Source organism: Oryza glaberrima, chromosome 2 (genome assembly GCF_000147395.1).
Source record: "Oryza glaberrima chromosome 2, OglaRS2, whole genome shotgun sequence".
NCBI classification, from domain to species: domain Eukaryota; kingdom Viridiplantae; phylum Streptophyta; class Magnoliopsida; order Poales; family Poaceae; genus Oryza; species Oryza glaberrima.
In genome coordinates, this window is record NC_068327.1 from 19,872,504 (window position 1) to 19,895,961 (window position 23,458).

General features: G+C 42.3%; 1 protein-coding gene and 1 pseudogene across 3 annotated transcripts; one reads left to right on the plus strand and one right to left on the minus strand.

The window, feature by feature from the left end:
* Positions 1–10,696: 10,696 nt before the first annotated feature.
* LOC127764779 (GPI-anchored protein LLG1-like) lies at positions 10,697–11,685 on the plus strand (annotated as a pseudogene).
* Positions 11,686–14,235: 2,550 nt separating this feature from the next.
* On the minus strand, positions 14,236–21,437 carry LOC127762889 (protein FAR1-RELATED SEQUENCE 7-like). Of its 3 annotated transcripts, none has more exons than XM_052287418.1 (6): positions 20,564–21,437; positions 19,280–20,395; positions 16,458–18,664; positions 15,711–15,809; positions 15,550–15,609; positions 14,236–14,916 (listed from the first exon to the last, which is right to left on the minus strand). In XM_052287418.1, exons 2-6 carry the CDS (start codon positions 19,350–19,352, stop codon positions 14,908–14,910), a joined length of 2,448 nt encoding a protein of 815 aa, XP_052143378.1. In that variant the 5' UTR covers positions 19,353–20,395; positions 20,564–21,437; the 3' UTR covers positions 14,236–14,907. The 3 variants fall into 3 exon arrangements, with proteins under 3 accessions (XP_052143378.1, XP_052143379.1, XP_052143380.1); XM_052287419.1 differs by having other exon boundaries at positions 16,458–18,967; positions 19,073–20,395; XM_052287420.1 differs by having other exon boundaries at positions 18,873–20,395.
* Between the last annotated feature and the right edge of the window lie 2,021 nt (positions 21,438–23,458).

Here is a 23,458-nt window from a genome sequence, read left to right on the forward strand (position 1 = left end):
CGTGTTCTTTTTGAGATTTACATTTTTTTCCTTTAAGAACAGATTCGCACAGTAATCATTCATTTCGTTATTTACAAGTTTTGTAGAATTCACTAATTAACAAAAATTTATGTCTTAGGGAATTAAATAACTTATTTTATAATGTCATCCATACGCTTAGATTTTAATATTGACAATATTGACCTGAAAATAACCATCTCCCTGATTTACCTCATATATGATAAAATGGAAACCACCCTCGATTGCATGTCCATTTATTGGGCATATATGTGCATGCATGCATCCACGGATTGCATGCCACTTTAGAAGGCATGCAATTGCTGCAACGTCCGCACCACATGCCAAATATCCAGAGATATATTCGTTGTAGATTGCACAAATACTCAACCATGACGACCGTGTCTCCTTGCGAGTGCACCTATTCAAACCCTTGAAGAAGAACAGGGGAGGAGAACACTGAATGACATTGTGAGCTATGTAAATCAGTAATCAACTGTGTTAATGGAATCTTAGCGGATGCGCTTCGCCTTGCCATTGACCGGTCGACCTCATCTCCGCTTCAATCCTCAACCATGTTGATAGTTCTCCCTTTGTTTTTTTCTAGTGAACCAATTCAAACCCTAGTAAGAACAAAGCGATGTGGGAGACGAGAAAGAAGACAGCCTGATTTTTTTCCGTGTAGATCTAATTGATGCCTAGGTAGATTTACATTTTCTCTATTGTACAGTAACGATCAACGAAGCAAGGTATTCAATATATTCGATAATAATGGCAATATTTCACTAGTTAATTACTTCATTTTCATTGGTTATGATAATTTTTATTCCATACATTGCCCCTCTCTTGATCAACGGTGCATATTACTCTACCTCTTAATACCTCTAAGTACCTCACAAACACTGTAAAACCTCTCTAAAATATAAGAGATTTTAGTTGGATGAGACGTATCCTATTACTACGAAATCTATATAGTTATATTTTAAAACAGAGGGAAGATACTTTAATCTATAGATCATTGGGTGAATGGTATTTAGTTTAGAGGGTGACAAGTACTAGATCTGTCGATTACAACCGATTTAATTATTTGCTAATCTTTTATCCCGTTTTCCGTGCGTGTGAGAGGTTCCCAACCTCTCGTCTCGAATACACCCTTTAGAGCAAGTTTAATAGTATAGCCTATTGTTAGCTCCAAATCACCTATAGTCAACGTAATAGCCAATTTATATAATAGTTACCTATGAATATATACTACACTATTAATACATGGTCTCATCTGTCATACAAACATTGTGTCTTAGAGTTCGTGCTGCATCTAGTTATAAATATGTAGCCCACTACTCTTCACTCTTTTCTTTTATCTTCCTGATATGTATTTATAGTTGGCTTATAGCATCTGCTATTGTACCTGCTCTTAGCCGCAACTCTTTCCCAAATTTTGACTAATTTGTGACCATTCATCAGTTCCAGAACCTATGGTATATCCCATACCTTACCGGAAAAACTTTGAACACTACTATCTATTGTAAACTATTTGATATTTCTAATGATATATTATAATGTTCTACAAGTACTATTTAAGAAAAATCTACCATATTTTCTTACGTATCTAATATACTTTTCATTAAAAATATACTGATGTTCTTCAAGTTAAGGGCTACTTTTTGGAAGGTTGATTTTTTTAAAAAAAAATACGATAATAGAAAAAAACATAAGATTGGAATGCAATGTAAACGAATCCCGTAGAAATTGAAAACACAAAAAAAAATTGAAAGATGATATGTCTGGAGAGCTGAAAGGAAAATAACACATGAATATGGAAGGATTTTAGAGAGAGATAGGAGAGATAAAGATAGAAGATGCATTGAACTTCTTAAAGGAAAAATAAAATGGGGTTTGACCTTATTTACTTAAGGGTATAGGAATGCACTCCAAATGAATTTGGCAATATGCAATCCTATGCTCCTAATAACCTACTTAGGAAAAAATTCCTTAGGATTTGAATCCTCTAGAATTCCTATAAAATTCCTTTAATTTAAAGGAGCCATAAGTTTTTTGAGGATGGTGATGGGTAAAAAATAAGGAATAAAGATTCCTTTGGAACAAAGGATTCTTGAATTTTGGAGATTTTTAATCCTACGCATATGTGGTCATTTGGATAAAAGAAATAGCTACAAAAAATTTTATGAAATTCCTTTGGATTGGCTAAAAAAAAGGGATTTTAGAGGAATTTTAACATGAAGTCTAATTTCTTAGGAACAAAAATATCTTTTGTGTCTATCTCTATTTTCTGATCCTGCATTTTTTTTCCTTGTGCTTCATTCAAATGGTTATTCCTACATTTTTCCAACGTTTCTTCAAGAGGGAGTTTCACAAAACCCCAACCCCAAATTTTGGGGTGTCCATGACACAAATCCTTAGGTTTTATAATTTGTTTCATGGAACCCCACATTTTGGGGCAAAATATTTCATAAAATCCTGGATACGAAGTTTATATTGTTCTATTTAACTAATAATTTTTTCTATAATTAATGAAAAAAGTTGAATGACATTTTTTTAAGTGCATATCCACGTATATACTTTTCAACAAGCATTGATCATTATCACATCGTGGTTTGATTGTTTACGTACATATTTAACCGATTATCCTATCATTATCAGGTTAGGATTATGACAATTTTTTGTGTAGTGCAAAATTGAGAAAAAAAAAAGATGAGTAGACAGGGGATGTCTACTTTGAGTCAACTGATGTGAATCTATGTCAAAATAATCATATCAATAAAAAAAATAAAATATGAGGTTTATTGAAACATTTTACCACAAAACATGAGATTCCTTGAAACAAATCATAATCTCCGGTATTGGATGAATAGAATGGTTACTTCTGAGAGCAGGTGCAGTGTGTGCATGCTTAAAAGTTGCGTTAGCCAATAGCAATGTCCGGGGGTGCCATCATAAAAGCTACTCCCTTCACCCCCTAATATAAATGATTTTTGACATTTTACCATTCATCTTATTCAAAAAAAAATTAAAATTATTAATTTTTTACTTACTTTATTATCTAAAGTACTTTAAGCACAACTTTTCATTTTTTATATTTGTACAAATTTTTTGAATAAGATGAGTGGTCAAACGGTGCAAGCAAAATGTCAAAATCTATTATATTATGAGATAGAGGGAGTAGTATACAATAGCGAGGTGAATACAGAACTGAGAGGATCACCACTGGCTTAGGCTAATTTTGTTGCTTGTTGGTGGGAACTCATCCCTCGCGCATGTAGAATGGAGTGACTCATTAATATATGATTAATTAAGTATTAGATATTTTTAAAAAATAATTAATATGGTTTTTTAAAGCAATTTTTATATAGAATTTTTTTTTAAAAAAACCTACTGTTTAATAGTTTGAAAACATGCACCTGAAAAAGAAAAAGGTTGAGTTAAAAACTTTAACAAAAAGAGCTCGGCCCAGTTAACCAATCAAGCTACTGACCAAGGGAAAATGGCCTGTGTTATGGTGATAGTCTTCAATTGCTCATGGCACCTGCCTGCCTTTTCAGATGAAAGGGACATTCCGGTACAGTGGCAAAACTACCAAATAATGGTGTAGGAAATCTCACTTTGGAGGATAGCACATAAGCCGTCTTTGATTTTCCCACGGATCTTGTTCTTCTTCAATTCCTTTCTGACTTTCACAGTTATGGGATGCAATTAGCCGAGCAATCAGCATTGATGTATACTAGTAGTGGTTGCACGACTCCACTAAGGTGAAGAACACTATGGTTGGATAACGTATATTGTCTAACATTTGTGAAACAAAACAACAATGATGATCAATACAACATTTGAGCCCTTATTTGTGCTCAAAATTTTGTTTCACGAATGTATGTATGTTATCCTACCATCGTGTCCCTCGCAACATTTTCACTCTTTGGACACACAGTAATACAATGCAAATTAGATCAAAAATGAAAAACAGTAAACCAAGCACCCAAACACCTAAAAGGTGCCACACCTTATCGCACTGCCAAAAGGAGCTTCGGCACCGTCCATGTCCTTGCATTTTCGTTCGTACTGTCGTACACGAAAGATGTTAGCGTGCATCATCGCACGAGTTGGACGAGTACCAGAGAGGCAGAGAATCAGAATCTCTCTTTTTGTAACGTGTGTGCAGGGCACACCGGCCACTTACCATATGATCCACAACGTTACACCACTGAAACTGAAGGCAAAGGTCAGAAACAATATGTGTGCGACGCATCCAGCATCCAGATGGAGAATTCACCTGGGACAAACTGGTTTAACGTTGCACATCTGCTGAAGAAAATCGGATCGAAGTGGTCTCTTTTGTCAGCAAATGAGCTGTCGCTGCGTCGCCATTTGCACAAGCTGCAAGCAGTTCAACCAGCCTCCTCTATGACATACCAGATGGGCCTCGTCATCCGAGAACTTGAACCCAATCAGTATCTTGCGAGAATTTGAACCCCAACAGTGAATAATGGAAGTGCAAAATGGATTCATAGTCCCACATAGAGTACACATCATGGCACAACAGTTCGAAATATACTCCACAAAATCACAACATCTTGGAGCATTCTACTCGGATTATGTAGACACCAAAGATAAGAAATCGTTATTGCCAGCTCGTGGTTTTTTTAACCCGGTACACAAATCCAGACACTGGCATACGTGCAAAAAACAAGACAAGCAATATGGAAAAGGCAAATGACAGCATTCCGTGCTCATTCACAATCTGGGGATATATCAATTATGAACCGAAAGGGAAAAAGCATGAGCCAATAACGCAGTACGAACCCAGATGTAGAGAGTTCAATGCCTCTGGCAGAAATAAAAGTAAAGTGGTGGTTGAAAAACTGTCGTATTATCCGACAGGCAAAACTTTTTTTCTTACAGATATTAAGCACCTGACATGTCTACAGGGCGCAGAAACAATATGATTATTCTCACTGTTGCGTAAACGGTAGCAAGAGAGAACATTTTCCTTGTCATTTTAAGCTATCAAAAAGCTTCTCGGCAACCTGCATGGTAAAACATAACCAACATGAGCAAGATAGTTTTTACCATTATCCACAAGGAATCAGAAGAAAAACAGAATATCTAGGTCGCCAATTTTGGTGGATCTTATTAAGGTGCCAGTCAAGATTGAAGTAGATATTGACATTTCATGGCTAGTACATCTCTTTGATGTGAGTACTAAGTACCCATACCTGTTCACTTAGTTGGCTGGGATTTTCAGAAGGTTAAAATAGAAAATAGAGACAAGTGGTTTCTTTGGATCAACAATTCACTCAAATATAAATAACTGTATATATAGGCAACAAGCACTCACATTTTTGTCGACACATTTCCAATAATCGAAGTATTGACCAGTACAGTGCTTCTGACCAGTCTCATCATCTTCAATTCTCTTGACACATTTCTGTGTGCACAACATAGAGTAGCATAAGATAAGATCCAGGCCCAGCAGAACCAAAGGTGCAGAAGAATAGGTATTCAGAAAGCAATAATGTACAGCAATTTAGATAGCATGGAGCTTCTCCAAATAATGCTCGGATTGACTACATTAAGATAACAGTACTGATACATTAATATTGTGAAGTTGAAAACTAAGCACAAAACGCCAAATGTATTGGTTGGATATTAATGGCAAATTAATACTGCTATCTAGTTGAGATAGCTGGGCACATAGACCATAAAAACAAAATGAGAGTTCACCAACAGAAAAAAAAAAGCATATACCTGATATTCATACCACTGATACACACACTTAGCCTTCGATCGATCCTCTAGGAGTGCCTTCGGGTCAGATACCTCCTCATCCGACCTGAATTAGAGTGCAAGGCTACAAGCTCAGGAATATAATAACAAAAAGTCGCACTATTTGTTCTATAACTACCACAAATATCTTTGATGGAAAACCATAAAATGCAGGACAAGTTTCCAAATGCAATACCGGGTACTTGCCATGCATTTCAATAAATCAAACAATAAGATCTAAATTTGGAAACAGTAATCACAATATTCTGCAGTACTCTCTTTTTCCCAATAGTGCCTTTTAACCACCAGTGGATAAAACATGGATGCAAACGCAAAATATGATACACCGGTTTAATCTAATGAGATTGTACACAGTAAAGCTATAGTTTAAAGCAAGTCAACCTTTTTTCAGAAACAAGCAAGTTGCATTTTGGTCAATCTAGAGTTACTTGATGTGTCCACGCATGGTGCACAAAGATGAGAAAACGATAAAACCGCAACAATAAAAAGAAGCTGTATAGGTGTAGTGCAGATGGCAAGGCACTGGAGTGTGTGCCCACACCCATTTGATCCCCATCGGCAGTCAGCGTGTGTGTTAAACTCTCTCTTAATTACATCGATATGAAAGGAGTAGCTTTCATCTCCAGCTGTTAGAAAACAATAGAACTGAACAATCAAAACTGACTTCTGCATGGGCACTAGTATAAATATTTGACGTTTTCAATCTTCAGAATCAGTTCCTACTTAAGTTAACAGCACACAGGAGAGTTTGCTAATGTGCTTTGCTAAACTATGAAATGGTAAGCACCATAGTTTGATGCTTTCGGTGTTCAGAATAAGTTTTGCACTGAAGGTATCATCACATAAGACTATAAGAGTGTTTGCATTGCAGGTGTGCTTTGCTAAAGTATGAATCAAAAGAACTTCAAGCGTCAGCATCATAATGCAGATGTAGAAGGAACCTAATCAATTATAGCCAATGCTAGGCTTCATGAATGACATGGGAATTGGATATGGGTGCTGGGCAACCAGAATTAGCACAGCATAAACAAAAACATATGGAGGACGAGATAATCAGATAGGAAAACTCTCACTTCTTTTACTAGATCCATCACTCTGCCCTGCGACCTCGCAAGAATCACGCGTGGCTACATCGCATCCATTCGCTGCAACTCCCCACGACACGAAAACCATCCACCGACAGAAAAATACGGCCGTGAAAATTCGGTCGGAGCAACCGCGACGAAAAGTTCACTGAATCCTCCTCCGGATCATGGCGCCCGAATCGTTCCAAACCAAAACCAATCAATCCCCCAAACGCATGGCCAATGCAGCACGCCCGATCCGTTCCAACCAAACAGGAGACCGACCGACCGATCGATCGACTACCAAGCAAGACAGAAAAATTGAAGGGGACGGGGATCAGGTGAGAGACTCACATGCTCGCGACGGCCGCCCGGCGAGGCGACGCGACCACCTCGACGAAGGAAGATCCGGATTCCAACTGCAGAAAACAGCGGCGATCAGAGAAGGAAAGAGAGAGAGAGAAAAATAAACAGCGCGCTGATCAGCAGAATACGACGGCGGCGGGGGAGGGGGATCGGTCGGATCTAGTAGACAGGAAGGATTACCGGAGCGGCGGCGAGCGCGGAGGAGAGCGGCGGCGGCGGCGGAGGAGGATGGGGGGAGGCGAAGGGAGGGATGAGGTGAGGGGTGAGGAGGTGGAGGAGAAGAAGATTCCGGACCCTTGGGTGGGCCGGGCCGGGCCCTGTGGGCAGGCATGGGAAGGATGCTGCTGAGATGGGCCGATTAGTAGGCCCGTGGGAGAGCCAGAAAGGTAGGAAACGTTCGCAAGAGATCCCTCATTCTTCGTCGAGTTCCAAAACGGTCCCTAAACCGAAATCTATCTTATTATGAATTTGATGATGTTCACTAACTCCTAAAATTTAACATGCAACTGTGTCGTATTATCATCCACTAACAGTTATTATCTAGAGTACATTAAATCAAATGCAAGTATGCCGCATCATCACCCACTCGCAATTATTATCTAGAGTATTTTAAATATCATACAAATATGACATATCATTTACATTTTTTTAAAAAAATTTAGAACTCAATATAAAAGCAATATCAAATTATTATCTTCACATCATTTTTACATTATTTAGATATATACATCTACCATTTCTATAATGTATAACATGCATTCATCCACATATTCCGCAACAAAGCGAAGTATCAACTAGTACCAAGATATTTCGGCTATGGTTGACCGGTTGTTGGCCCATGTATGGGCAACCATCATGAAAAGAAGAGAATGTCTAAACCTAGCATACCAAATGCAGTAAAATGCATGTACCATGGGTACTATGACTTTAACTTGTAAGGTGAGTGCACATTAGTCGTTAATCTTGTAAATTGCTCAAGTAAATCGCTCAACTTGTGTGCTGAGGGTGCAAATATTATAGAATACATGTCACATGGAATATTTGTTGCTAAATTAAAAACCCTATTGGTATAAGATGATGCACTTGTGAACCGTATGGGTAGAGCAAGGTTGCAAGTTTCAAGTTTAGAAAATGCAAATTAAATTCCATATTCTTACATGAGCTCCTATATGCATATGATTTCAGGTCAACAAAATCGCATAGTGCTTAGCAATAAAAAACTGAATTCATCTTAAACTAGATTTTACTATCAATACTATTACACCATTGGCTTATTTGTAGTCATCTTTATGAAAGAAATTAATATGACATCTAATTTAGAAGATTAACGTCCCACACAACATATGTTTTATGTTATTTGCATCTCAGAAACAAAATGGGTGACTCGTTTGAGCAATTTGAAAAATAAGTGACTTAATTGCACTCATCTTACATTGGTATAGCTTATTCTACCATATAGTTCACCAACACGGTCCTACATACTTCATACTTCATTTATCAAATCCAACGTCCCAAAATCATCCAACATCTCAGATCTGCTCCCTTCTCCTCCTACCTTTCCCAAAATGTCATGTCCTTCGGAAAAGAAGTCCTACAATCTCCTCCCCTCATCGCGCGGCTCCCACATTATTGTCACCCTACGCACGATGCATCACCGTCTCACCGCATAAGTTGCCTTTCCATCCCCAGCATCAATGATCAGTATCCTCGGTCTTCGTTCTTTCCATCCTGTCACCTCGCTAGCACAGATAAGGGCTTCTCCTCTTTGTTTCCTCTGCTTGGCTGCTTGCGTATTCTCCAATGCAGCGACGTCTACTTGACCCGTCTCGTGAACCAGCGCCGGCGAGCCCATAGTGTGGTCCACCTCTCCCCCTGTCGCTGTCACCTTCCACATCGTTGCCAACGGTGAGGTTTTGGCTCTTGTGCCTTTCATCTCCTTGGTTTATTTCTTACTTTTGTTGGGTTGATTTGGTGGAGTTGGTGATAGAATGGGCATTTATTCATTTGGTGTGCGATCTTTTAGGAGGTTTTTTTGTGGGGTTTTGGGTATAGTACAATTTGTTAGCGATGGTGTGGAATCCGAACAAGCGAGGTGAGAGCAGAGTGGCTGATGCAGCTTGGGTAGGTTTTACATAGCTCCTATGAATGGAAATGATGGATTTGGTGGCCGTGATAGAGGTTTTGCCGGTGCCAAAGCCGTAGCGCTCGGTGCTTGAACATGATGAGCCATCCATTTATGGGGAGCGAGAGGAGCCCAAGGAGAGTGCCGGTCGGCAACAGGATGGTAAGAGGAAATGAGATGAGGAAAAGCAGGAGCCAGTGGCGCAGAATTCACTGAAGCTGGTTAGGAAGGGCCCTGAGGTCGTGTACTTAGATAGGAAGTGATGCCTGTGATTGCGACGGAGCCAGTTTCTTGTGTCAGGTTCATTGGACATGCTCATGCTACAGAGGTGAAGTCCATGGCAATGGGAAGAGTGCGAAGCTGAGGGTGAATGGCATTCAATAGCCATTACCTTGACCTTGTCCAGGTTACTTTTTATATCTTAATGTCCAACATATTGGCGATGGCTCCATGGCAGGCATCGTCCTCGACGCTAAAGGTCAGTGCACCCTCCCTATTTTGTCTTCTCCCTCCTCCCATCCTCTATCCCTCTCATCTTGTCGCCAGCAGTTGTCTTGCGGGGCAGTGGGTGATTGTACTTCTTCACGGTGACCAGCGATAGCGAGTGGTCTTGAATTTCCAAATCCATGTGATGAATTCAGTATTGGTTCTGTGATGTTTTATTTTGTGATTTTTTTTGTTGCGTATCTATTTCATTTATTTTTTGAGGAATTCCAATCATGGCTTAATTTCTATGATGAACTTGTGACTTGCTTTTCGATTTATTTTTAGTGGATTTGGATCATTGGCTCGAATCGTGTTGAGCCACTTTTTTTTTTTACAAATCGAGCCGAGACTCTAGTCAACGGTGCAGCCTGACGGGTGCAAATTGCCAAATCCTGCACCCATGTGGGGTTGACAACCGACACCGAAAGGGTTTTCTATAGCAATGATTCAATTTGAAAACTTAATAATAGACTCCGTTAGCAATTACTTCATTTGAAGTAACTTCATAGTTTTCATTTCACCATCTAAAGCAAGCAAGATTTGCTAGTAATAACATGTGGTGCTTGGTACTTCTCAAAGATGGTAAAATCTCCTTCATTGTATACTTAGAAACCATCGAGAACCACAAACTAATTATAGGTGCCGTTGTTTCTGAATTTGCCAAAAAAAATACTACTTCTCCTTGCCCTCAAAACAATGAGGTCCACGATAGACACTAAACCAGGATTAACCACATCTTATCACCATGTATTCACAGCCTATAAAAACACTCCATGGTTGGTCAGTTTTCACTAACCAATCAATAAAAAGCGTTCCCTTCTTCCTCCCATTAAATTTGCTCTCGTAATTAAATTTGACAGGCATGGGTTCTTCCATCGGTGCCACTATTTTCTACTGTGTCGCCTTGTCCATGGTCATCGTGATGACCCAATTGCCCCCCACCGAAGCAGACTCCGTAGCAAGTAGTAGCACATGCATGACTCCTGCAAAAAAAAAAAAATACTGATCAGCTAAACTAACTAACTCCGCACATATCGCCTTTCCTTTTGGTGCACATATTGATCACGCACACTCTTGTGGACATGCATTCCAGCGGCAGAGTTCGCGTCCTCCGACCTGAAGGCGGTCAAGTTGACCTCGCGCAAGTTGATGGGCGCCGCTAACGCGCCGGCGCCGCTAGGTAATCGACCATACTAGTAGTTGCAATTTTGGTTCAAAATTTCGGACCCCCCCGTACAAGTGATTATCTCGACTGAAATTTTCAGTTTTTCTCAATTTTCTACAAATTTGATTAAAATTTAGTTAAATTATGTTAAATTTTCAAAAAAAAATCAATCCAAAAGGTGTCAAAAATCCCGAAATTTCAAGAATTTCGGTTGTACCAAAATGACCGAAATTTCCGGTGAAATCAAAATTGAAAACCCTGAACCATACTACAGCGTCCATGTACGTGTGGTTAATAGCTTGGCGATATATATGGTGATCTAACGCGTGCATGCATGGTGTGTCGTGTGGCACACCACACAGGGATGTGCCCAGTGCGGTTTTCGACGAGATGAAGGGGCCATTCACCGAGCTAGGAAAGAAGTGCAAGGCGGCATCGGTGACAGAGTGTTGCGACGCATTCAAGGAGGTCGCGTGCCCACACAACACGCTGCTCAACGATCTCGACAATGGGTGTGGGGACGATATGTTCTACTTCATCCACACCTACGGCCGCCTGCCGCCCGGAACCATCTTCAAGAAATGTGTCGAGGGACCCTATGGGATGAAGTGCTGAGCTCGGTCCATATCACTCTGTTGTTGCTAGCTTTTGGCCTGATTTGTACTCTACCTAACAACAAATGACCCTTTCTCTGCCTTGCAATGTAATTAAGAACTGTGTATAATTAAACTTGCTTTTATTACTTCAAAATGCATTGCACTACAAAAGGTTTATTATAACTTTCTCCCAGGATGTGGGTTATGCTGAACACAAAATTTTAACCAGAAACCCAATATATCAATGTATTCTAATACATCTAATTATTATAAGGGATTGCGGCTTTTGTTAGAAAAAAAACTAAATTTTATAAATTCTGGTCTATTTGATCGCTTTGAGATTTGTACAACAACCAAAAACCTATCTTTTTTCCTCCTTCCCATCCTTAGTCTCGCTCACCGCCGCCGCTTTCATATGCTCATGCACGCTTCTCTGCCTCATGTGGCGTTGACACCCTGCCTCGTCAGCTGACGGGTTGAGGTCAAAGGCGCCGGCGTGGACCACTGAGAAAAAAATGGAGGACTGATGCCGACAGTTCATCACGAAAGAAAAAAATTCACAGTGCCCCTACCCCACTGTCTTCGTAGAATGATGATGCAACCATCATTTAGAATGAGGAGGATGCAACCATCACGTAGAATGAGGAGCACCTTTCCCTCGTGCTCGTCACAGTTACGCATGACGTCTCCTACTAGGGTGCATCATCCACAGGTCATCTGTGGATGTACTGTACAGAAACTCCATGACATTGGCTACCGGTATATTGCCATAAGATGAACGAACACATTAATAGCTCAATGAAAGCAATCAATTAATATTAGTTATGTATGATAGATAGACAAACATACAGATAGATGTTGCCATATGCCATAATTTTGACCATGACGTAAATCTAAAGGGTTCACCAACACAGCTAGATATACCTCTACAGAGTATTTGCATGCCAGGCTATGTCTATACTATAGTGGTATAGTGGTATTATTCGTTTTGTCACACCACCCCTACCATTATCATTTGGGTTCCACAGTCTATACTTCAATGATTTATCTCTTTTTTCGCACTTGGCTTTCCCCAAATTTTGAAATCAACTACTTGTTTAATAAGGAAAATCATAAAAGTACTACTTAGACTAAATATATGCTTAATTGATTTAATAAGCTAGAAACACAATTTGTTTTCTATTGTAACGTATGGGCTCTTGAATTGTGTACTTTACTATACCAAAAGAAATAGTAATAACAAAGTATTTATAGTTATAGATTGATTTGGCTTGTAAAAAAAATAGCATGCTAATAATGTTTTGGAGCGGATAAACAAAAATTTTGACGTAACTTTTGGCATCTTTGGCCTTTTTTTTGGAGTGAATCGAAGAGACTGTTCGGGCATCCTTGTTTCCATAAAGAACAAAGAACAGTAATCATGGAAAACATAGCGATCCAATAGCATGTGATTAATTAAGTATTAGCTAATTTATTTTCAAAAATGGATTAATTTTATTTTTATAAGCAACTTTCGTAAAAAAATTTTAAAAAACACACCGTTTAACAGTATTAGAAACGTGCACGTGAAAAACAAGGAGGGGTCTGAAAAAGGATGCCAAACACACCCCTACTATCATGTGTCAGACACTACAGACAACTTAAATCCGTTGGCAATGGTAGAGAGCGAAGTAGCTTGCACTAAGAAAGAGAAGCTCAGGTTGACTCTCTCAAGCCTGCACTGCACTGCACGTATTGAAACTTCAAGAAAGCTCAAACTGATGAGTGCTAATTAAGGCCGTGTTTAGTTGTTTTGTAAAAAGAAAATTAACGTATACGGATACACATTTAAAGTATTAAATATAGCCTAATAACAAAAAAATTATATATTCTGCATGTAAACTGCGAGACGAATCTATTAAGTCTAATTAAACCATCATTGGTAAATATTTACTGTAGCACCACGTTATCAAATCATGGCGTAATTAGGTTCAAAAGATTCGTCTCGCAATTTACATACAAACTGTGCAATTGAGTTTTTTCCGTTGATATTTAATGCTTTATACATACGTGCAAATATTTGATGTGATAGATTCGAAGGGAAGTAAACACAAACATAATTCAAGTCAGGCGAGAGATGGCGCCGAACGAAGCAGACGGCGCGCAAGTCTCCACCGGCGGCAAGGCGCCGAGGAAGCAAGCTGGTGCGGGAGACACCAACCAACCTCTGCGTCATCCACGGCTCCACGCCAAGCGTCGTCACCATCAATGCCCCCAAGGACATCCAGCTCGCGCGCCGCATCAGAGGTCAGAGGGGCCTAGCCCTTTGCCTTGCCTTGCCTGGCCTGGAGGCTTCTTCTGTTTTCTTGGCAAAGTGGCACCTTTTTTTCAGATTTCAGTCGGTAGGTTAGGAGATGTGTTCGTCGGGTTAGATGGGTAACCTGGCCTTTAATTATGTTGTTATCTTGTGATGCTGTAATCGTTGTGGTTTGCTAATCTTAATGGAAATGCTATGCCGTTTGGTATTTCTGAACTGAATGAATGCTTCAAAGTGGAATGTCATTCTGTTTTGTGCTAATATGTTGGACCGTATCTATGCAGAAACTTGTTTCATGAATTCGTTTTACTTGCATTTCATCAAATTGCTAACATTTAGGCAAGTCAGCAGGAGAAACTAATTTGACAAAATAGACACATCTCCTAGCATTTATACAATCAAAGCACAAGTGTGACAAGCTTGTACAAATGGGCTTATGCTATTGACATATCCCCATCATAATGGCATATTTCTAAACCTGCAACTATAAGAGTGGCATGAATCTAATCCTTCCAAATCCATAAGACTGATCCAAAGATATCATCTCTAATTCTCTACCCTGTTCTACAGACTAGTCCTACATGGTTCATGTAATCATGTTCACATACAGGCTACAAAATAGTCTACAGTTCTGCACCATCCACCATCTGACGATTGCAAGAGAGCTAACACTTCGTTGGCATTATACTGACAATGGATCATGGATGTGCTCTCAATGTCCTTGGTATGTCACAATTGATGAGCGATATGCGGGAGAATTTAACCTTCAAATTGCTAATCAACACAACACCAAGTGGCTGTCACTCTGGAACTTGGTGACCGCTATCACTGCTAATCGTTAGAACATGCTGCTGATGGATGTACCCAGGTAAATGGCTGTTCTTGGTAGCCTCAATTACTGACTGATATGAATTTGAGAAGTTGATTTGATCTTCAACAGGGCCAGTTCTGTCCCAAGAGTTATATTGAAGATTGAAACAAATGTGCACTATGACTTTCAACAGAGCTGTTGATTTCTACAAGCCCTGAAAAGATGGACAATAAACAGCAGAAATAAACTAGCAACTTCATCCATTAACAGCTTAATGGCCAACAGAGCAGTGACGTGGGCCATGATTAACAAAAAGCTGAGTTTAATTAAAGATAAAGATCCTGCTACACCCATGTGTTGATGTGTAGCTACAGCCATTTTTCAATTCTTGCACATTGTGACTTTAGGAAATTCTGAAAATAAAAACATTTATAGCATGTTGACCTATATTCACACACAAAATTATGTAAAGATATAATCATGTATACGTGTGCTACAAAAATTATGTAAAGATAGATCAGCTTTCTTTCTTTGATGAAAGATAAGACGATTTAGTTTTCTGATAGATCAGCTTTCTTTCTTTGATGAAAGGTAAGACGATTTAGTTTTCTTTCTCGTATAGCACAAATTGATCATATCTGCATGTAAACGTACCTTAAAATGCTCTACTTGTATAGTTTTTTCAGAATCTAAATTGCCAAGTGCAAAATCCAAAGTGCATGGAGCTACACGAGAGTTAAAAATCTAAACACTTTATTAAATTAGAAAGAAAGGAGGTGGCAACTTCAAAGCTTCATCAACATGAAAGTGAGGAAAGAGACAACTGTGAAACTTTACCAATTTATACCTGCTGATTATGTTGACTGTTACTTGATGGCTGAGAAAGGTATGCAGCAAAACCAAGTTCCTGAAAGCAATGACCGTGTAAGTAATTTTTTTCAATATTCAGATACGGTGCAAGGGGCGCCATTTCTTATCAAAAAGAGTGTAACAGGCAATTGACAATACTCTTGATACAGTAGGTAAGCTTGGGCATAGGCCTGGTTGTGGCTGCACTCCTCCATAATTCAGTTGCCCCATTGGAAATGGATTAGAAATGTCAAGACCCTGAAAATGAAAAAAAGGAACTAAAAATTAACCATGTTGCATACAATAACTAACCTCAGGGTTAGAACAGGCTACACAACTTCAGGTACATCTAACATCCATGCCCAGCATATATATTGAAAAGAATGCAGATGGCGTGATGAATTGGCCCGGCATTGGAATGTTGGACTAAAGCGTTGCTGAGGCATGAACTATTGTGAATTCAAGATTCTCCAGCCCAAATTACCCATAATCATAGTCCTTTGAGCTACTATAAGTTATGACCACAGTACATGGTGGTATAGAATAAGATTTTAAATAGAAAACCTCTGCACTGCAGAACTTAAAAGCTGTAGAAGGCCTTAGGAACTACAAAATTGAGATGAAAAATAACTTGTTCAATATAAAATTTTAATAGAAAAAGAAACAACCTGATGTTACAGGTTTTTGTGACTGATTCCAATTTTCCATGGAGTTCATATGACATTAAAAAGAATAATCTGACAGGAATTCTCAATTGAAATGACTGTAGATAGGATTGATGCGAGTTTACATAAAGCAAAGGTTCTTGGTATCACAGCCAACTGGCTACCGTTTAGAATAAAATCAGTTTGTGATTACTATCACATTATGCCATCACCATATAATGAACAACAATGCTGAAATTACCTGAAATAGAACATTTCCAGGTTGAGTAGCATCCAACATGGTATATTGTATTGGGGATTGTTCTGGTTGCACTTTCTTGGTCTTTTGTAAACCTTTCTCAATACAACTTTTTCGTTGGCTTTTAGCATTACGACCTTTCTTTTTTCGTCGCTTCGGTCTTGTGCTGCTTGAATAATCCAGTGCTCTTTCTGATTCATTGTCAGTACCATTCGCAGACAAGGATATTGTTACATCCTCAATATCAGACTGAGGAGCTGACGCATCAATGCTTGTTTGTTTCTGCAGGATTTCTTCAATTTTCTTACCCAGTTCTACTGAACATTGATCTAATACTCTGTATGACTCCTCGCATTCTGATGCTCGAGCAACAAGCCTAACATATACCGGGCACAAATATTCATAGCGGCTAGAAAATTCTAATGTGGTATCTGCCTGAACCTTTCGACCTTCAACCTGCGGTGCAGTCAAACACCTTCCATATTTGGCCCATCGCTTCAGGATGTACCTATCAGGCATATACTTTATGTCCATTGTATCTAAAACTTTCAAAGCATGGCTACACAGGAAACCAAGTGTCTCAAACTTCCTACATGAGCATGTAACTGTCTGCTCAGAAGGGTTTCCATGAACTTTATACCGTCTTTCTTTCTCAAGAATTGCAACAATATATTCACGGCTGGGACCACTTTCATCACGAGTCACAATGTAAGCTGACTGAAACTCTTCGTATTCTTCTTGGAAAAGCTGAAATATCATACCAGTATAGGCCTCAGAAGCTTGTCTCAGAATAGGAGCTCTAATCTTGAAGTCTGGCAACTTGAGCCTCGAACTAAATTCAACCTCCAATTCTATGTACCGTCTATCATTGACCAATTTCTTAAGATGCTTCAAGAATGAAATAATATCTACATCAGATTTCAAATAATCCCGAAAGTCAGAATGTAGACGTTCATTTAATTGTGTGTTCTTCATCCCAGCTGAAAATATCCACTTTGTGTATGGCCTAGCCCACTTCTCTTTTTCTTCAAATACCTTCTGCAACCACACATTACTGTGAAGGTTATATTTACTGATCATAGCTTCCCAAGCAGTAAAAAGCTCCACCTCCTCCTCATAATCATTGATGCATGCCTTGAATTCCTTTATGAAACCACAATCCCCTCTAATAAGGTGATTGAGGTTACTTTTTGCAGTCTGCTTCAGGTTCCATGTACATATGGCATGGCATGTGTCAGGCATCACCAGTGAGATGGCCTTTGCTACAATTGCGTCTTGGCGTGAAAAGACAGTCTGCGGTGCTTGTCCAGACATTGCATGCAAGAAGGTCTCAAACAACCACTGGAATGATTCAAGGCTATCATCGTACATAAGTGCCATTCCAAGCAAAACAGTCTCGCCATAATTGTTAAATCCAACAAAAGAAGCAAAAGGTCGGAGATTCATGTTGTTTCTGGGGACAATATCAAAGGAAACAACATCACCAAATTGACCAAAATCAATTACCATCTTTGCATCAGCCCAGAAAATGTTTGTAACTTTATCTTCAGCATCCAGCTGTACAGCATGATAAAATAAAGGATCTGCCCGACATTGATCCTGGAGGTAGTTTAACAGAGCACTGGCTTCCCCACACTTAATTTCCCGCTGCCGCCTAGTATGCAGAGAGCGCTGAGAGATTTCTGGGGAATTAACAGTGTTCTTGGCAAGAATGGAATTTCTGCTTTCAGGTTCGCTAGTATGTGTCACACTACCAGAGTTATCAGCATCAGAAGACTGAACATCACTTAACTTTCTTTGCAGTGGATTTGCACAGGATGGAATGAACAAGGGATGATTATGCTGTGCCTCGAAAGCATATACCTCATACTTTGAAGTATCATTTTTGCGCCTGATGACTAAATTAGCGTGGCATCCTGTTCTTGTATCAGGCTGTGGAGTCCTCGTATGGTTGGTTCGTTTATCTGGGGCTTTGAATCCTTCCCTTGAACAAACAAACTTTCTTGAGGTTATTTCACCAGTTTTCCTACTTTTGTTTGCATATTCTCTTCGGACACTGAAGCCCAACTTCCATGCATAATACCGATAGAATTCATATGCTTCATGTTCAGACGCAAACTCTTGCCCTAACCATGGTGTATAATCTCCAGTCGCTGCTTGGACTCTGGGAATGCAAGGACCTGCTTCGCTGTCCTCAACAGCTGTGTTACCTAAATTATTTTAAGAAGGAATTTAAATCTAAAAGCATGATCAAAATGCAAACGTATCTGCATAGGACAATTGAAAATCAAGAATATGATCAACTAGAAAGTCATGTGCAGACATAACGGATATCTTGCGGTTGGCACGGTCTTACTTGGGCACTATTATCAATTTGCAACCGCAAATGCCACAATTTGATGAAAGGCAATAATTTACCGGCACTAGTGCACTATTCTCCCTGCAACACCCAATCGCGTTGCACATTCTTCAAGAAGCCCTAATAAAACATTTACTCTTTATTCTCCCTGCAACTTTGAGTAAAAAAACAGATCGAATTTCAGACCCAATTTTGAGTGTACAGCTAGGGTTTGAGCTAAGCGCACATCAACAACGACATCTGCAACCAAAAACGATACCGTTAGGGCCGTACAAAGCGAATGCTACGATTCGAGGGACCGGTGCTCTCCTTCCACCTAAAATCCGAAGCCATCGACAGGTCCAACGCCCGAGCAGCTTGCGGTTTTGAAGCCCAAAAAAAAAAAAAAACCTGAGCAGCTTGGGGTTTGGTAGAGAGCGAAGGGGGTGAGAGGAGAGAGAGAGAGAGAGAGAGAGGGAGGGGAGACCTGAGGGAGCGGGCGGAGGAGGAGGAGGGACAGGTGTAGGGTTGGGGGGTGGCTCCGGCGAGGGCGAGCTCATCGCCGGCGGCAACGGGCGGCGCGGCGCGGCGAGGCGAAGTGCTTTCCTGTTGGCGTCTCGTGTCTTTTTTTTTTCCCTCCGTTGCTGCCGCGGCGACGAGGTTGGAGACCTGTAAATGGGCCGTGTCAGGAAGCCCCATGGGGGAAAAAGTACACCGAAGGTCCCTCAACTTGTCATCTACAAAATCGTCCTCCAAACATAAAACCAGATATATGATATCCCTCAACTTAAAAAACCCTTTCGGTGGTTTTAACTCCAGTTTTATCCGATGTAGCGGCTGAGTCAGCATGGGTCCCACGTGAGCCCCATTTGTCAGGTGTCCACGTCATCACTTTCTCACTTTCCCCTCTTCTCTCATTTCCTCCTCTCTCTCTCTCTCTCTCCTCTGCGCATGACGGCGGCGACGCACGACGATGAGGAGGGCGGGGAGAGGGCCGGCGGGGCGGGGCGCGAGAGGAGGAGGGCGTCGATGACCGGCGACGGGTGACGCGGCGGCGGTGACGGCGGCTACGCTGGAGAAGGGAGGCGGCGGTTGTGGCGGGGGCTTCATGGCAGCGGCGGGGGATTGTGGAGGAGAGAGTCGGAGGCGTATGGCGCCGACGGGTAGAGCGAGGACGCCGCCGTCGTCATCCATGGCAGCAGGTGGAGAGGCGACGGAGGCCGGTGGCGTGGGAGGGTGAGCACGGGAGGACGAGGCGGAGCGACGGGTGGAACGACGAAGGAGAAGAAGCTCCCGGTACTTCCTCCAGCTGTACCCGTCCCCCGCCACCGCTGGGGGCGGGGGCGGCGGCAGCGGCGGTGACGATGACCGTGACCGTGACCGTGGCGGAGGAGGAGTCCCCCTTCGCGTCGCCCTCCGCTGGCGGCGGTGGCAGCAACAGCAGCAACGGTGTCTGGTGCAGCGCGGCTCAGCTTGCCGCCGTTGAATTGCGGTTGCATCAGTTAGTGACTTGGTTCGCTGCTTCATGTTGTGCCGTTTGAATGCTAGCTTCAGTCCTGACAAAAATCGGTAGCGACTGATGCTGGTTGTTGGGTAGAGATTTCTGCAGCCAAACAAAAATGGCATTATATGCTCACAAAAATCTCTTCAGATACTAGTATCTATGTTAACAACAAAAACTTTCAGGAAAGAAATTGCCGGTTCAGTCAGAAATACTTGGCCAATCAAGTCATTTTGAAACCTGGAAAACAATTCAATGACTAGGAGCTACCATTATCAGTAGTGCAGCAGTAACGGCGTGCCATCAAGTCGCTACCGTCGGCGCAGTATCTCGAATCGTTGGCGGCATGCGGCTGCGGCGGCGTGGGAGGCGGAGGAGCCGACACCGCCGCACGCCACCGCGTCGTGTGCCTGCTTGAGTTCGCCGACGGCGACGAGCTCCGCGCGCATGCGTTCCACGCTGACATCTGGCTCCCCGCGCACGCCTCATGCCCGCTCCGCCGCGCCGCCGTCGCGCTCCCACCCCCGGTCGCATTTCTCTTCTCTTTCGTTTTTATTTTGCCGTAGAGGGGGAGCTGCAGCGGGCGGCGGGGTGCGGCCGGAGCAGGTGGAGCGGCGGCGTCGGCAGACGAGCGCGGCCGCGAAGCTGCGACGGCGGACGAGCAGCGGCTCCGGACGCGGGCGGAGCAGAGGGGCGGGCGAGCAGCGGCGGGTGAGATGTCGCCGTCACAACCGCTCTCGCGCGCGCCGCCTTGTGCCGGCGCTCCTCCTGCTCGCGCATGCCGAGGCGGCCTCCTACCGGGCGCCGCGCTGCGACGTCCCCAAGCCGTCGTCATCCCCCAGCGCCGGTGAACCTCGAAGAGCCCCTCCCGTCGCTCGCGTCATCTCGCCGAGAACGGTCTTGACATCTCGACCGCCGCTGCGTCGCCCCTTCTCCCGTATCGCGGCGCCACCGCACCGCCCGTTGCCGGCCGCCCTTTCCCACCTCGCCTCACCGGCCGCCGGCCCGTACGTCGATAAAACTGGGAAAGAGAGAGAGAGAGGAGGAAGGGAGAAAAGAGAGGAAAGAGATAATGCTGACGTGGTCACCTGACGTGTGGGGCCTATGTAAGGTCCCACGCTGAGTCAGCTGCCACGTAGACAAAACCGGAGTCAAAATCGCCGAGGGACCTATTTTGCACTGGTTTTGTTGGTTTTGTAAGATGAGGTATGTGTTGTATCGGTTTTGTGGTTAGGGAACGATTCTGTAACTCGATGACAAGTTGAGGGACCTTCAGTGTACTTTTTCCCCCGTGGGTGATGACAAGTGCTTCATGGGCCCATTTATTGGGCTTGGGGATGGTGCAGATCATGGCGGCGGGGCCGAACCGATTCCCACCGCTATTTTGAGCTGGGAAAAAGTACATCGAAGGTCCCTCAACTTGTCATCGAGTTACGAAATCATCCCAAACTGCAAAACCAGATATATGGTATCCCTCAACCTTCAAAAACCGTTCACTTTAGGTCCTTCATTGGTTTTGGCCCCGGTTTTATCCGACGTGGCGGCTGAGTCAGCATGGGACCCACGTGGGCCCACATGCCAGGATGCCACGTACCCTCTCTCTTTCCCATCCTCTCTCTTTCTCTATTCTCTGGGAGGCCGGGCGGCGGGTGGGGAGGAAATGGCGGGGCGAAGCGGGAGAGGATGAGAGCGACGGCGGCCGGCGACGCGGCGGCGGCGGCAGCGGCCATGACGCGGGAAAAGGGGAAGCGGCGGTACCAGAGGTCACCGACCTTGCCGAGCACCGCGGTGCGGCCGCTGAGCCTGGTGAGCGCGATGGCCACATTGCTCGTCGTGCTCCCCGACGTGCGCGCAAACTCCGGAGGCTTCCACTGCATATGCATCCACGTGGAGTATATGTTCAAGTGCATCTGCCGATACGACACCCGCACCGTCGGGACGAACTGCCAGATAGGGAGAATGGGAGGATGCAGCGGAGGAGGGAGGAGTGGATGGCGCCGTTGAGGCGGTAGGAAGAGCCGCTGCCTCTCATTCTTCCACGCTACCCGTCGTTGTCCGCCACTGAGCCGCTGGCTCTCCTTCTCCTGTGCCGCCCGTCGCCGGCCGCCGCCGCTGCCGCGTCGGCCATCGCTGCCCGCTGCCGCCCTCCTCCCGTCCCGTCCCGCCTCGCCCCGCCCCGCCCTGCCGGCCAGCTTGCCCGGGGAAGACCGGAAGAGTGAGATAGAGGAGTAAGGGAGAGAAGAGAAAGAAGGGAGAGAAGGTGGGAGAAAGAGAGAGGTGATCGCATGGCTTACTGACATGTGGGGCCCACGTTTGGTCATATGCTGACTCAGTCGCCACGTCGGACGAAACCGGGGTTAAAACCAGCGAAGGATCTAAAGTGAACGGTTTTGTAAGTTGAGGGATGTCATATATCCGGTTTTGTGGTTGGAGGACGATTTCGTAACTCGATGACAAGTCGAGGGAAATTAATATGACGTTAATTTCAAATGAATGTTTGAACGAAACAAGTTGAGATGCGCATTTCAAGTTGGCTCCAGATGTTGGAAATCATAAACCCAAAAAGCTATAATGGCCTCTAGACTTATTATACTTCCTCTGTTTCATATTATAAGTCATTTTGATTTTTTTTTCTGATCAAATTCCTTTATGTTTGATTAAGTTTATAGGAAAAAAAAATTATCAACATCCACAACATCAAATTAGTTTTTCAAGTAAAGAAACATCAAATTAGTTTCACTAAATGTGACATTGCTTCATTAAATAGGACATTGAATATATTTTGATAATTTGTTTGTTTTGTGTTATAAATATTGTTTCATTTTTATAAGCTTGGTCAAAGTTCAAAAAATAATAATTTTATATGTATAAGACAAATCTATTTATATGCCACATAAATAATTTTTAATAACTAATAAATAAATATTAATTCTGTATGTTATATCTACAAATAATTTATCCCATAAATAATATCTCACATAACAAACTCACAGATATAAAAATCTCATGCAACAACTTTTTACCCTTCAACAATATACCCCATAAATATATATGTTTCTTTATACCCAAGGACAAAAATGATTTTTTTATATGAATTTAACGGTCAATTAATGAAAATGGTATGAAGGGATCCAAACTGAAATTCGGGATATAAGGAAATGAGCA